Below are 15,062 nucleotides of genomic sequence, written 5' to 3'. Positions count from 1 at the left end.
GTTGAGGACGGACCTGATGGGCCTATTGGTGGCGCAAGGCGGAGGATGGGAAGAATGAGGGGAGGATGGGGAGCAAAAAAGAAGACTGCCCCTGAAAGTGTCAGAAGAACAGAAACATCGAGGGTAGGTATTGGGATACGACTGGGTAATGCCTTCCTTTTTTTTCCTTTTTTTCTTTTTCCTGTTCTTTCCGTTGGTCTTCCACTCGACAATGAGGTACATAATTACAGACTACAAAATACCTTAGCTAAGGCAGCTGCAATCTGTTCAGGAAAGACTAATCAGGTCGTTCCTTTCTGGATAAGATGCAAGAAGTGCCTTGGGAAAAAAACACTTTAAGGGAGGACAGCAATGTATGTACCTAGGTATGTACCAGCTATGGAGTAATAAGTACATATACATAGTAAGAACAACCTAATTAAGCTTTAAAAAAGGTAGTTCTACAGTACCCTGGCTAAGTTATACCTATCACAGGTCACTTGTCGAAATTCGAGATATTGGCAGCAACTCCCCTCTCCGCTTGTCTTCCTACCTATGCAGGAGCAAATGAGACATACGGCTGCACTAAACTCTAATTTGAAGTATGATTCGAACAGATTGCAGCCGCCAATGGTTCAATCTTCTCGATTGGGCCGGACCCAGCTCCGGGCCGAATGAACCGATGGTCATCGCATGAAGGAGAATTTACGTTGACGCGTAAACGTGGATCCTTATCATAACACGGCTGATCTTCACCTTGTCACGAGAACGCCAGAAAATACTAAGGTACCCACCTATTACCGAGTATCCGTATCTCTTGGTTCAATGTGGCCATGGCATGCGGTATGAGTACGATGCTGATGTACAGCTCTAAACCGTTTCTTTTTTATATGTAAAAGAACCTGCCTCTGCATTTGCATGTTTTACCTGCTGGATATCCAAACATGCCTGCTATTTATACACTCCCTTCATTTTCCTTTACCACGCTTCGTCCTGCCTCCTCCATTCATTGCTCCAGTTACTCTCGAGTCTGCGAGTCTCTGCATTCCGTACAATGTACTCATCTCTCATCTCTGGATGCGCCACGTGTGGGAACCGCTAAGATTTCCAATAGTGCCCTTTAGCACCGGACCGTTTTCCTCGATTGGACTACGGAACCCCCTACCAGATACACGTACATACGTACTGTACGTCCTAGGTTTGCAATCTAAGGTAGCCGTTGTGATGTACTACATATTTGGCACTTGCTTTGGGTGCTCATTCAGCCGTTCCTCGTGAGCACATAGAGTACCTTATTTCTTGTACGCCCGCGCGCACGTCTTAGGAATCATCCCGTGCTCCGTCCTGGGCCATCGCCCGTCAACTTCAACTTGCATCCTCAACTCAGCCCTCAGCCCTCAGCCCCGGGTCTGGCGGTAAACATGCTGAAAGAAAACAAACAAAGACAAAACAAGGGAAACACAAACATGTTTGAGCTCAAGACCCGAACACTCGGACGTTTCCAGTACTGTGCTGCGAACCTGCCGGCAAGGATCCATGGAATCGCATGTCGAAACCGACTCGGCCGCGGTACCTTGGTCCTTGGGTACTCCGCACCTGGAGCAAGAGAATGACGATATCCGCAGATGCCCATCCGTATAACGATGCCCCAGAATGCTAATTACAACCAAATTGCATTTTCTCTCTTGTTGCTCGCCCTCGGGGCCCCGGGCCGAGGCTGAACGGGCGAACGTGATTGAAGAAGATGGGATTGTTGCCCAGAAATCATTTCCAGATCTTCATGCGCCCCGGCATCCCTAGGGGGTACCGATACTTCGCACGAAGTACATATTCGTACAATACCAACCGCAGCTCTCTCTCTCTCTCTCTCCTGCGTCTGCTTCCTCTCACAACCCTTCGTCTGTCAACTCAAATGCCTGGTTCGACGTCGTCGTGGCTGTCGTCAATGCAGGTCATAATACGAAGCTCCGCCGCATAAAGTTGATCTCATGTCCCCGACTGCCAACGCCCGGGGTGGAAATCCTTCCAAGTCTCTCCGAGGTAGTTACAGAAGGGCACAGGGCGGGCACAGGGCCAAGCCAGCCCCCAGACAGGGTAATTTAATGCGTGCCCTACAACGTACCTTATGCACTACGACTACGAAGACATGCACTACCGGATGTCAATTGTCATCAATACTTCGTGGATCGGCACCGGGCTAACTGAACTAACCTTGACCTGTTCGTTGTCTCCGCCCCCCCTCCCCCTTAAACGAACCCCACGATACGATGCGCAAATCACGATCCAACAGCCAGCCTTATCCGGAGAAACCGCTGGACGGGCTTGTCCGACAGTCAGGCAGGGAAAAAGCAATGGCATGAACATGAACACGAACGCATAAAGACACCTAATTTGACGCGCTTCTAACCGCCATTGCTCATCGCTTGATAATCTAGGAACGGAAACGTGCCTTCTTCTCGGCCTGCAGCGTCTTCACCAACATGTCTTCGATTTCTTGTTCGTCGACGGCGAACACCGGATGACCATTTTTCCAGGTCCAGGGCTTGCATAGCCGTCCCGCTCCGGGCTACGAGATCGTTTCGCCATCTTGGACTGTGGACCAAACTTGTCTTTGCCTCCTGTCGTACGAAATACGAGATATGCATATGCGATGACCTCCGATTGACAATGTTGGGTCCAGAGACTCCCAACTCCCAAGGCGCTGGATCCATCCAATATCAATAGCCATCCCATCCCACCATCCTGCAGGAAGTGTGCGTGTGTGTGTGTGTGTGTGTGTGTGTGCAAGCAGACAGGCTAATTAGGGGAACGGGATTTTCCTGCATAAACTTGCCCTTGCAGCTCACTCTCCACTTTGATTTTTTTCCTTTTTCTTTTTTGGCCCCCAGAAAGATGACGAATTGGACCTCGAAGGTGAAGGACCCGAGTCTTCGTATGCCAGCCAGTAGAAGAGCAAACATCAAATTACATTACAGCATGTGCTCGGTATATCGTCTCCCACCGTGGACAAAAGGTGACAACCATCGCCACAGCGTCACCTTGGGGCAATCAACACCAAGATCTCCTGATAGAACCAACTTCAGCGATTGTTCTTTTTGATGATTAAAAATACAAATGCAAATACAAATGTCTTGCTATATTTCCATTACAGTACTCCTACAAACCTCAAAACGCCGCCTCAGCTAAAGACATGGGTGATTTTCTTCCCCATGTGTTGCTTTTGCAGCCCGTCGCAATCCTCCACTTGCGACCCCGCTGACCTCTCGCATTACCCGGCAAATGACGGTAGAAAAATAAACGAAAAAAGAACAAGAATGAAAGAGATACAGAGTTTGAGTTGTCCTGAAGTCAACTGAAGTCAATCTCGCAAGCCAGGAATCGTGTTGTTGTTTCGTTTCCCCAAGCTCATGTCAAGCCCCCCCCCCCTTTATGCTTCCATCCTCTCTCCCTCATCTCACGCAAAGCTGAGATGCAAAGGAAACCCGAGTGACCAACGCCCTATGCGAAATTGTCCGTCCGATCCACCCAGATATCCTCCAGCTCCGCAAAGCTCTGGAAATGAATCGGCCTATGCTGGTCGCTGTAAAACGGCATCGGCGTATCCAGCTTGACGTGCACCGGCTTCTTCTCCATGCCCGCGAACGCGCTGCCCATGAAGCTGTAATTCCACTTCCCGCCCTCCGGCACCAGGAAGAACCCGCGGAACCGCGGGCTGAGGAGCAGCTTGCGCTTCACCCCCATCGACGTGGTGAAGCCCTGCGGCTGGTCGCTGTTCGTGTCCTTGTTCTCCGCGCCCCACCTGTACCCCGCCGGCGTCAGGCCCCACGCCGACAGCGACACCGAGCCCGGCGTGAACGCCACCGCCACCGTGATCGTGTCGTTCTTGTCCCACGACGACGCGTGCGCGTCCAGCAGCCGCGCGTGCTCCGTCACGTCCGCCGCCGACATGTACGGCAGCTCCGACCCGGACATGGTGTGGATCACCCCGAGCGGCTCCATCGACCCGAGGAACTCGTGCTGCGGCAGCTGCTGCGGAAGCTGCACGTCGCGCAGCCCGCCGATCTGCGGCACCATCACGATGCACTTGATCTCCTTGACCTGGTCGTTGTCCCGCACCGCGTGCCCGTACAGGTACCCCGCCACCTGCACCCGGAGGTCGGCGATCATGATGAACCGCTTGAGGATGTTGTTCGGCATCACGTACGTCACGTCGTCCACGTCGTCCACCGACGACACGTAGATGTGGTTGGCCTTGGTGCGCAGGTTGGACGTCGCGATCGCCCGCGTGCGCCACTCCGTCTTGGACGCGAACGTCTGCTGCTCGAACTGCGACGTCGTCGTCACGATGATCTCCTCGCCGTGCACGTTCTGCGTCTTGGTCGTCACCGCCGTCAGCTGCTGCTGCTCCTGCTGCTCCTGCTGCTGCTTCTCAATCTCCGCCGCCTGCTGCCGCTGCATCGACGGCGCCGAGATCTCCATGCCCAGGATGATGTCGCGCACTTCGCTGCTCGTCAGGCTCGACACGTTGACGTTGTTCTTCTTGCCGTAGTCGTTGAGGATCAGGTCCCGCAGCTGCACCTCCACCTTGATCCAGTCCTCGTCCGACAGCGTCGGCCAGATGTGGTGCTCCTGCGTCACCACCGTCTTGTCCGGCCGCAGGACCAGCTTCGTCTTGTCCGGGTTGACGTGCAGCGCGCGCAGGATGAGGATCAGCCGGGAAAACGCCGTGTACGACGACAGCGACTTGAGCCATTCGTCGTAGAGGTTGAACAAGACCATCTGCGGCTCCGTGGCCCGGAGAATCATGTCGCCCAGCTTCTCCACTTTCATCGCCGCCTGGAACGGAAGCTGCAGCTCGGACGCCCGGATCGAGATGTTGGGGAAGTCCAGGAGATGCACCTCCAGCGGGTCGAGGAGACCCTTTCGCGTCACGATGAGCTGCTTCGGCTGTTCCTCCACCGGCAGAGACCGGATGAGCGCCGCCACCTCTTCGGCCGTCTTCCACTTGGCCAGCTGTCCCAGACGCTTCTGCCCCGCCCAGACGCTGGTGTGGATGATCTTGAGGAAGAGCTGGCCCGTGCGGGGGTTGAAGATGAAGATGGCGCCGTTGATGGGTTTCGTCGTCAAGTTGCCCTCGAACGTCTTGTGGATCGTCACCCGGTACACGTTGGTGTCGTCGATGAACAGCTGCGTCTGGTTGCTGAACAGCTCCGAGTAGTTCTGCGAGTTGAGGAACTCCTGCGTGTTCTCCGACGCGTAAAGCTGCAGGCCCTTGCGGATGCGCTCCCGCAGGACGTACAACGCCGGGTTGGCCTTCATGACCTTGGCCATGGCCTGCTGGATGAGCACCTTCAGCCCCGGGAAGTACATGCCGTACGCCGAGTACAGGTTGTACGCCAAGTCGATGCCGATCATCAGGCCAGTCGCCGAAGGATAGATGCTGGCGCTGTCCGTGGTGTAGTCGAGATACTTGGCGCGCGTGTAGCGCTCGATGTCGTGAGAGTCGTAGTCGCCATACCGCAGCTGCACGTCAATCCAGAACTTGTTCGTCGTCGTCGGCTCGATGACATCCTTCGTGTCGTACAGCATGGACGGCCGCGTGACGTTCCACTTGTGGCTGGCGAAGAGCAGAATGTCCGCGCAGGAACTGTTCATCTTGTAAGACTTGCGCGGATGAATCGTCTCCTTCTGGACCGTCTCGATGCCGAGAGACTCGAGCTCCTGATCGAAGACCTGACACAGGTCCATCACCACCGACTCGTGGATCTTCTGCCACAGATGCGCACGGAAGATCTGGATGAGCGAGATCTTGAGCGTCGGGATCTTGCCGTGCAAGAAAATGCCCGTCAAGTCCAGCTGGACTTGGAAACCGACATAGACGTTGGCCCGGTTAATGGTCGGCGACCACCAGAGGGTGAAGCGACGGTTGGGGATCTGGTTCAGACCAGACCTTTGCGCGTTGGTCAACTTCTTGAACTTCATCGACTCCTCGAAGCCACTGGCCTTCTCCCAGAACAGGCCCTCCCAGGACGGGAACCCGGTCGCCTTGAAAAGCGTGTGCTCGAGGATGGTTTCGACACCACCCAGCGCCTGGATGACGTCGGTCCGGTACGCATTGAGATTCCACAGCTTGCCGTCGTGCCTCTGGCTCGTCCACCAGAACGGGTGGTTCTTCATCATCTGGTAGATCCGGAACTCGGCGCGCGCTCGGAATCCCTTGTCGAAGCTGAGCGTGCTGCGGTCCTTCTGGAAAAGGGTGTTGATCCGGGGCAGCCCGCGGTCCCAGCTGTCTTCGAGATCCTCGAGCGTCAGGCGACGGTTCTGTTGGTTGGCTTCCATGCGCTTCTGGGCGTACTCGGTCCAGACACGCTGGGAGTCGATGAACTCGGCTTCCCAAGGGATGATGTACCGGAAGATGTTGGGAATCAGAGTCTCCTCGTCGTGTGTCATACCGGCTCGGTAGTGGGTAATGCCGGCGTCGGTCTGCTTCGACCACCGCTTGTCGCTGGCCGGGATGAGAATGTGGGAGCCAGAGATCATACCGAGACCACCCAGTTCTTTGGGCGTGTAGAACACGGCAGGCGGGAACCGGGAAGGCATCTTGGAGTTCAACCCAATCTTGACCCGGGTCTGGATCTTCGTCTCGCACTTCACGATGGTGTCGAGGAGATCGACAGTCGAGACCGCGGCCTCGCGGTAGTACGTGAACAGAGCGATCAGTGCCGTGTTCCACTTGTTCGCAATCTTGGTGAACGTCGTCGAGCCGGATGACATGAGGATCTGCCGAATCCTGTTGTTGAACTTCTGGATGTCTTCCTCGGTCACTTGCAAGAAGGCATGCGCCGTTCGTTCCTTGCTCGTGTTGTCGACCAGCGACCACACACTGTCCTTGACGGGGAACTCGTCGTTCTGGTTGCGGCACTTTGGAAGTATGCGCACCTCGAAGCCGCACATCGAGAACAGGAGGTTGGGATTATCCCGACTGTAGACGCTGACGAAGCTGTCGTCCCACTCAATGGTAGTGATGGACCTCGGCAGGCGGTTCTTGAGGTCCCAGAAGACGGCTCTGCCGAGATTCACGTCGTGCCTCATGAGGCGCATGCGCGAGTCTCTCGGCCAGCACTTCTTGCTCTTGTACCCAATGACGTTCTCGAAGTTCGGGTCGGGCTGTTCCGTGAGGAACCTTTGGATGAGGTCCCGCGACTCGTCTGCGGTAAACCGGAGGCACACCCAGATCTTGTCGATATAACGCGTGTAGAGGCGAATGGGATGTCGCGTCTCCGTCTCCTTGTCGCGGAACTGCAGGAAGTCGTTGGGACCTTGCGGAGGGCCAGCGATCTCGCTCGCCCTCTGAGGCCCGAGCAGGAGCAAGTCCAGGACCAGGCCGTAGTACTGGAACACAAAGGCCGAGAACTGCAGGCCGCGAATCATGCCGTAGCTATTGACGTGATTCATGTCCTTGTACGTCAGCTGAACGTTGTTCTTGGCCGTGATGTAGTCGGCAAGGTTGTGATCCATGATCAGCCGGAGCAGCGAGTTGAGAAGCGTCAGTTCGATCTTCTCGTAGACCTTGGACAGTTCCGTCTCGATCAAGACGTTGCATTCGCCATTCTCGGTTTCCCAGACCCTGTCGAGATTGTTGATGCCCTGAGCCCACTTGTAAACGAGGAGGGGAGGCACTTCCGAGTCGGACGGCTTGATCCATGCCGGGAACAGGTGCCGTTGATCGGCCTGATACCAGAGGTACTGGTCCAGGTAGGCGTCGCTAATCTTCTCGATGGGCTCGACATCGTAGACGGGGTTGATGGTGCTGTAGTTGTCGTTCATGTCAATGCCGACCTCCTTGAAGGCCCGCTGGGCGAGCAAGAAGCGCTTGATGCGCTCCAACGTGGTGCCCGGGCTGTCGTATGCCTGTTCGATCAGGGCCAGCTCTTCGCGCTGGCTCTGGTTCAAGCGTCCCTTGACGGAGTACGCTTCGCGAAGCCTCTCCAAGGCGAGAATGAGGATCTTGGTGTCATGCTTGTACGACACGCTGGGGAAGGGAATGGGAGAGAACTTGCGGGACTCCAGCCAATGCACCGTGGTGGTGTAGATGGCGACGGCCTCTTCGGAAGAGACATACGGTCCGTCCTTCATGTGGTTGTGCTGACGTTCCTGCTCGGCCTTGAGCCACAGTCGGGTCAAGCGCCCCACGTTCTTCTTCGCCACGGTCTTGTCGACAGTGGCACCCCGGCGAATGCGCTCTCGGTTGTAATGGGCGACCGAGATCCACCAGTCTGCCTTGGCCTTGACGTAGCGCAGAATGATGTTCTCGATGGCGGCCGGCAGTCCCGGCACCTTCCAGGGGATGTTGCTCTTCCAGCACCGCCACGCCTCCGACAAGTGCTGGAGCACGGTGTTGACCTTGTTCTGCTTGATGCCCTCCGGCATCATGTCCATCAGGTCGGCCATGACGGAGGCGCGCAGCTCGAGATCGAAATGGGACTCCACGCGCTGCTTGGTGACCGTCTTGGCGACGCCCTTGCTGTGTCGACCTTCAAACTGACGCGATAACAAGTTGCCCAGCCACCGCTCCAGGAGAGGAATGATACCCCTCATGAAGAAAAGCCAAACCCGCCACGCCGGGGCCCAGAAGCCGCAGCCGGGACCCTTGCCCACGGGGCCGGCGTTGAAGCGATAGTAGATCAAGTGCTTCAGATCCTTGCAGGACCGGATCTGGTGCATCAGCTTGTACTTGTATCGGTACATACCGGTCAACTGCCCGACGTGATTGAAGGCATAGAGAATACCGTCGGCCAATTGGAAGGGATCGATGTTCCCGAGTCGGTACTGGACTTGGGCATCGACGATGAGCTTGGTCAGACGGAGGATTTCACGCATGAGATGGAACGCGTTTCCGAAGCGAGACTTTTTGCGTTCCTTTGTCGTCAGGGTCTTGACGGGCTTCAGGTTGAAGTTGTAATCGAGATGGAGGTACGTGAGGTTCTTGCGATGGATGAGAAGGTTGAGCATGTTGAAGCCCTGGCGGCAGACCTGCAATCCGGCTTCGACCCAGTCGATGGTGGTCTGCTGGAAAAACTTGGTCGGCTTCAGACTCCGCATGAGGTTTTGCTTCTTCTGGGACTTGGGCGACTTCTTGTGCAGCTCGTTGAGGACGTAGTTCTTCAACAGTTTCTGGTACGACACCCGAACCTTCACGGGTGGCCGGTCCGCCGGCGGATGCTCGAGGTACCAGTGTTTGATGAGAGGCACGTCTTGGGCGCGCACCATCTTGCCGGACCGATGATTGAAGGGGAACGGAGCCCACCAGAGTTCGATGGCGGCTGCGGTGTCATCGTCGAACAGCTCTTCGTCGGCGAGGAACGGCTCGACCTCGGCAGGAAGCTGGAAGGCGTATTCCTCGTCCTCTTCCATGTTGCCGGGGCCGAACAGGTCGTCTTCATGGCTGACGCTCAAGTTCTTGGGCGCCACGGCACGAGAGGAGATGGGGTTGATCCGGTGATCGAAGTGGAAAGCCGGAAGGTCGGGGTTGTCAGACCGCTTGAAGACGACCTGTGGGTACGAATGCCAGGCGAGGTGGACACTTCTCGGGAGCGAGTTGTAGAGGTACGGATAGGCGACGCGGTATTCGGTGCGGATGGGGTTGCGGAAGATGATGCGATCGATGGCGTTGAACTCGCCAAAATCCTCGTCGTTGGGGTCGACATCCTTGTAGAGGGGCTCGAAGCGCGGCCCGCCGGGCAGAGCCACATTCAGAGCCTTGCCGGTCAAGAAGCCCTTGAGGTCGAAGAGGTAGGAGTAGTTGGGGTCGACAACGTCGGAGATGAGAGGCCGACTGAGACGGAAGAGCGTGGCCATCTGGGGCAGGGTCAGATTCCAGGTCCGATAGCCGGGACCATTGACATGATCGGTATCCAGCAAGGCCCGGTGGTCGTAGAACCACTCGTACACGGCAGCGTCTTCATCTTCGTTGAGCTCCATCTGGATGGGTTCGGCAGGCTCGACATCCTCGAGGTTTTCGGACCAAGACAGCGGAGGTTCTTCGTCATCAAAGGGAGGGAAACGCATGCGCTTGAACAAGCGTCTGTCTGCTTTTTCCTTGCGCATAAAAGTCCACATCATGGCCCACTGCGCAAAGAAGACGGGTTCGATGACCCGCGGCACCTCGTTGACCAGCGTCAGGCAGCCGTTGACGTGGTAGAGCACCTTGACCTCTCTCGCCGACTCCCACGGCATGGGCATGTTCTCCAACAGTTTCAAAACCGCGTGTGGCATGAATTTCAGGGCGCCCAGATAGCTCCGCTTGTCGCTGGTGTACTTCTTCTGGGACACATCACCGATGTCCTTGACGATCTTGCGCAGATGCTCGGGCGGCATATCCGCCTTCTGGGTCTCGACGAAGCCGCCCTTCCGTCTCTCGCCGAAGCGGGCACGCTGATCTCGTAGCCATTCTGTCTTCTTCTGGGCAAACTTGGCGATATGAGGGTCGGATGGCGGGCGGTAGCCTGGGGGAGGTGGTGCTGGCGCTGCTGGTGGAGGAGGGAGTGACGATGATGGAGGTGGCGGGGGAGGGGGAGGGGGAGGACCCCAACCAGGAGGCGGAGGGGGAGGCGGAGGAAGCGAAGACATTTTCGACAGGAAGCTCTAGCGTGTCGTCGCTCGCAGCATCGAGATGATAGGCGTCTGAGCTTGATCAGTCGCGTCGCGACTTTTCAAGACGCGCAGGGGTCGAATTCAGTCGGTGGCAGTCGTTGGCAGTCGTTGGCAATTAAGTAGAGCTTGGAATTATGCTTGGTTCGATAATGGAAAGATGGCGATCTGCCATGCAAAATGCCGGCGATGACTGTGGCGACGAAACCTCCGTTCACGATATGATGTTGTCGATGAGGTCCTTTTGGAGGTTGAACGCATCATATTTTTTTTTTCTTCTGTCTGGATACGACGTCCAATCCAGGAGGGGCCTAACGCTTTCTGGACGAAGGCTCACGTGACTGTTTACGTGACTGTTTACGTGATTATTAACAAGCGTTGGACTTGGTGCTAAGGTACGAGTCAAAAGTGGAGGAAATGGGGCAGCGTGTTTTGCCACCCGGGAGCTTACGCAGTTTCCCTTTTTGTGGCGCTTTACCAGCTGACAGCCAGGTGATTTTCGCTAAGCCCCAAAAGACGAAAATAACCAAAATCCCCCACCAGAAAATCCAAAATCAAAATCTGCTGCAACGAAGTTTTGGCCCCTCCTTGGTTGAAACCCATCTCGCCTCGCCTTTCGAGCAACCCAAGCGATTCCATCGACGCAAGTCCACATAGTGACTGCGCCAACAAGTCGACACCCTTTACCGATTTAATAATTTAATTTACAGAAAGGGAAACAGTCGTCAATATGTCTTCCAGGTTCTTCCGCGGCGGTGACGACAGCTCGTCCGAGAGCTCGTCTGAGGAGGAGGAGCTCTACACTGACGAGGAGGAGGAAGAGAAGGCCAAGGCCGATTCCGATGAGGACGAAGATGAAGACGAAGATGAGTCGGAAGAATCATCCAGTGATGATGATGGAGAAGCCAAACCAGGTGCCTCGCGTTTCCTTCGCGATGCCTCATCAGAAAGCGAGGAAAGCGAAGACGAAGAGCGGGTGAAGGTCAAGAGCGCAAAGGATAAGCGCTTCGAGGAGATGGAGGCAACCATCAAGCTCATTGAGAATGGCCAGAAGAACGGAGACTGGGCGTCTATCTCGACAGGTGAGCACGCGTGCAACTTCTTTCCGGTCCTTGCTACTACAGACCGCTGCGAGAGCGAATAGACTAATGATTTTTTTCTTCTTTCCTCCCCAGAATTCGACAAGCTCAATCGACAGGTCGCCAAGATCCAGGATAACCAGAAAACTCCCAAGCAGTACATCAAGACGATTGCCGAATTGGAAGATTACATGAACGAGGCCGTGGCCAAGCAGAAGGTCACGCCCAAGAAGATGAATGCCACGGCCGCCCGCGGATTGAATGCGGTCAAGCAAAAGATCAAGAAAATCAACAAGGACTACCAGCCGCAAATCGAGGCGTACCGCGAGGACAACGACGGGTTCATGGAGTCGTCCGACGAGGAGGAGGTGGCGCCGAAGGCCAAGAAGACGGTGCGTATCGCCGACGACTTCGATCAACAGTTGGACGACGACATCGAGGGCTTTGCGACGGTAGGAAAGGGAGGAAAGACGCTCCAGTTCACGCCCGAGAGCATCTTCAAGCACCTCCGTACCATCCTCGAGACCCGCGGCAAGAAGAACACCGATCGCCAGGAGCAGATCAAGGTGATGGAGAAGCTCAACGAGATCGCCAACACACCGTACCAGAAGATTCGCGTGCTCCTTACGCTGATCTCGACCCGGTTTGACCTCGGAAGCGGCGGCGCCACGTCCATGCCGCTCGACCACTGGAAGGCGGCCGAGAAGGAAATGACTGCGCTGTTCGAGATCCTCGAGACCAACACCGAGTACGTCGTCGTCGAGAACGCCGAAGAGTGGGAGGACGACGAGAAGCCGCCCGCGCTGGAGAAGGACCAGAAGTACATCAAGGTGCCCGGCAGCATGGTGTCCTATGTGGAGCGGCTCGACGACGAGCTGACCCGATCGCTCCAAAACATCGATCCCCACACGTCCGAGTACATTGAGCGGCTAACGGACGAGGGTGCGCTGTACAACATTATTGTTCGGTGCATGTTGTACTACGAGTACCTTCATAAGCAGGGTGACCTTGACATTCCCCAGGAGAGCATCAACCGCATCATCACGCGGCGACTGGAGCATGTCTACTTTAAGGTATGAGCAGCCATGACCGTTAACCGGGACAAAACCATTCTATTTTGCATCTGCTAACCCTTTTTTTTTCCCTTCCAGCCCGCTCAAGTCATCAAGATCCTCGAGGACAACGCGTGGAAGTCTGTATCCCCCAAGGCCGAGTCGACCATCACCCCGCGCGCCCAGACGCCCGAGGCCGGCAATCTGGTCAATGTACTCTGCACGTACCTCTTCAGCCACGCCGAAGGCATCCTCCGAGCCCGCGCCATGTTGTGCCAGGTGTACTTTTTGGCGCTGCACAACGAGTACTACAAGGCTCGTGACATGCTGCTCATGTCTCACCTTCAGGAGAACATCCCCAACTTTGACGTCCTCTCCCAGATCCTGTACAACCGGACGCTCGTCCAGGTGGGTCTGTGCGCGTTCCGGCAGGGCCTCGTGTACGACGCGCAGACCACACTGCAGGAGATTTGTGGCAGCGGGCGGCAGAAGGAGCTCTTGGCGCAGGGAGTCATGATGCAGAGGTACAGCCAGGTGTCACCGGAGCAGGAGAGGCTCGAGAAGCAGCGGCAGCTGCCGTTCCACATGCACATCAACCTGGAGCTGTTGGAGTGCGTGTACCTCACGTGCAGCATGCTGCTGGAGATCCCGGTGCTGGCGCAGACCGGGTCGTCGCCGGACATCCGGAAGCGCAACATCAGCAAGACGTACCGGCGCATGCTGGAGTACCACGAGCGGCAGATCTTCACGGGCCCGCCGGAGAACACGCGCGACCACGTGATGCAGGCGTCCAAGGCGCTGGCGGCGGGCGACTGGAAGAAGTCGATCCAGTTCATCCACAACATCAAGATCTGGGAGCTCATGCCGCACGCCGAGGAGATCAAGACGATGCTCGCGAAGCAGATCCAGGAGGAAGGGCTGCGGACGTACCTGTTCACGTACGCGCCGTTCTACGACACGCTGGCGGTGGAGACGCTCAGCGGCATGTTCGAGCTGGAGGCGAGCAAGGTGATGGCGGTGGTGAGCAAGATGATCAGCCACGAGGAGCTGGCGGCGTCGCTGGACCAGGTGACGTCGACGGTGATCTTCCGCAAGGGCGTCGAGCTCAGCCGGCTGCAGAGCCTGGCGCTGACCATGTCGGACCGCGCCAGCTCGCTGATCGAGACCAACGAGCGGACGCTGGAGCAGCGGACGCAGGGGACGAGCAACGCGTTCGAGCGGCAGGGCGGGCGCGGGCGGGGCGGCGGCCGGGGAGGAGGCGGCTACAGGGGACGGGGCGGCGGCCGGGGCGGCGGCGGCCACATGCAGCGGCAGGCGGGAGGGACGCAGTTTACGGGCGGAGCGCTGGGAGCCGCGGTACGGGGCTGAACAGTGCAGTAGTGTTGTCTGTCTCACCAAAACGCGGGGGTTTTCCTGTTGTCCAGGATTCTTCTCTCTGTCTCTCTTTCCTTTTATTTTCCCTAGGTCTCTGGGGTTTCTGTGTGCATCAGGGTTCGGGGGGGGGGGTCACATTTCATCGGGGCGTGGGAGTGGCGGCCCGAGAGAATCGGAGGAATAGGCCCCCTCTTATGGGAAAAATGTCCTTTGGTATTTCTTTTGCTTTTGCCAGGTAGCTTCGTGGAATAGAGGCTCTCAGAATGCATCACGGTTGACGGACGTGTAGTCGTGAATCCTGAGTCTGCGTGAAAAAAGAAAGAGAAAAAGGAAAACACCTCCAAGTCCGTCTCAGTTGGGACGTCAACCAAAATAGGAACCTGCACGCACCCACAACCTCGCCTAGAATAGCCCGCCAACCCATGGTCATCACATGGGTAGCCGCCTCACCTCCTCCAACGTCCAGTACCTTCTCATATTCTCCGCCCCCAGCGTCTCCACCTCCTGATCAAGATGCCTCCACAGCACAGTCCCCCAAGAATCCATCAGCTCGCGAACCCGCGCCATGTCCAGCCCCTCCTCCTCCCCGGAGCGGCAAGCGCGGAGGTACGTCTCGAGGGCGTCCATGCCGCGGTGGATCTCGCGGTGCTGGCGCAGCAGCTCGGCGGCGGCGTCGTCGCTCTTCTCCCCGGTGCGGAATTGGGGCATCTTGCGGGCGAGCACGGGGAAGACGTAGGTCTCCTCGATGTCGTGGTGGGCTTTCAGCATCTGCAGGAAGTAGAGGCTTTGGTCGATGAAGGAGCGGAGGGCCTTGCCGTGGAGACGCGTGTTGGAGGTCGCGGTTGTGTGGAGGGTGGTCCAGGTTCTGCGGAAGTTGTCGTGCTGTGCCGGACGGAAGGGAAGTGAGTTAGGGGGGAGTCTGGGGGGG

The 15,062-nt window shown here is 56.7% G+C and overlaps 3 protein-coding genes across 3 annotated transcripts in view; 1 reads left to right on the top strand and 2 right to left on the bottom strand.

The window, feature by feature from the left end:
- Nucleotides 1-3,047: 3,047 nt before the first annotated feature.
- SODALDRAFT_333039 (PROCN domain-containing protein) lies at nt 3,048-10,862 on the bottom strand. Its single transcript, XM_028611868.1, has one exon. The coding sequence runs from the start codon at nt 10,606-10,608 to the stop codon at nt 3,478-3,480; it is 7,131 nt and encodes a 2,376-aa protein (XP_028466265.1). The 5' UTR covers nt 10,609-10,862; the 3' UTR covers nt 3,048-3,477.
- A 497-nt stretch (nt 10,863-11,359) lies between these two features.
- On the top strand, nt 11,360-14,128 carry SODALDRAFT_323934 (eukaryotic translation initiation factor 3 subunit 8; the record flags this gene model as incomplete). Its single annotated transcript, XM_028609841.1, has 3 exons — nt 11,360-11,711; nt 11,805-12,781; nt 12,860-14,128. The coding sequence occupies 3 exons, from the start codon at nt 11,360-11,362 to the stop codon at nt 14,126-14,128; spliced, it is 2,598 nt and encodes an 865-aa protein (XP_028466264.1).
- Nucleotides 14,129-14,563: 435 nt separating this feature from the next.
- Nucleotides 14,564-15,062, bottom strand: part of SODALDRAFT_311190 (hypothetical protein) — a gene marked incomplete at its 3' end in the record, with an annotated part of 1,243 nt that continues 744 nt past the window's right edge. Inside the window, exon 2 of the mRNA XM_028609160.1 lies at nt 14,564-15,016. Within this exon, the coding sequence (XP_028466263.1) occupies nt 14,564-15,016 (453 nt within the window). The remainder of the gene's footprint in view (nt 15,017-15,062) is intronic.

Source organism: Sodiomyces alkalinus (assembly GCF_003711515.1).
Source record: "Sodiomyces alkalinus F11 unplaced genomic scaffold SODALscaffold_5, whole genome shotgun sequence".
NCBI lineage: Eukaryota > Fungi > Ascomycota > Sordariomycetes > Glomerellales > Plectosphaerellaceae > Sodiomyces > Sodiomyces alkalinus.
The sequence above is the reverse complement of the archived record's forward strand: the minus strand, read 5'-3'. Positions and strand labels throughout refer to the sequence as shown.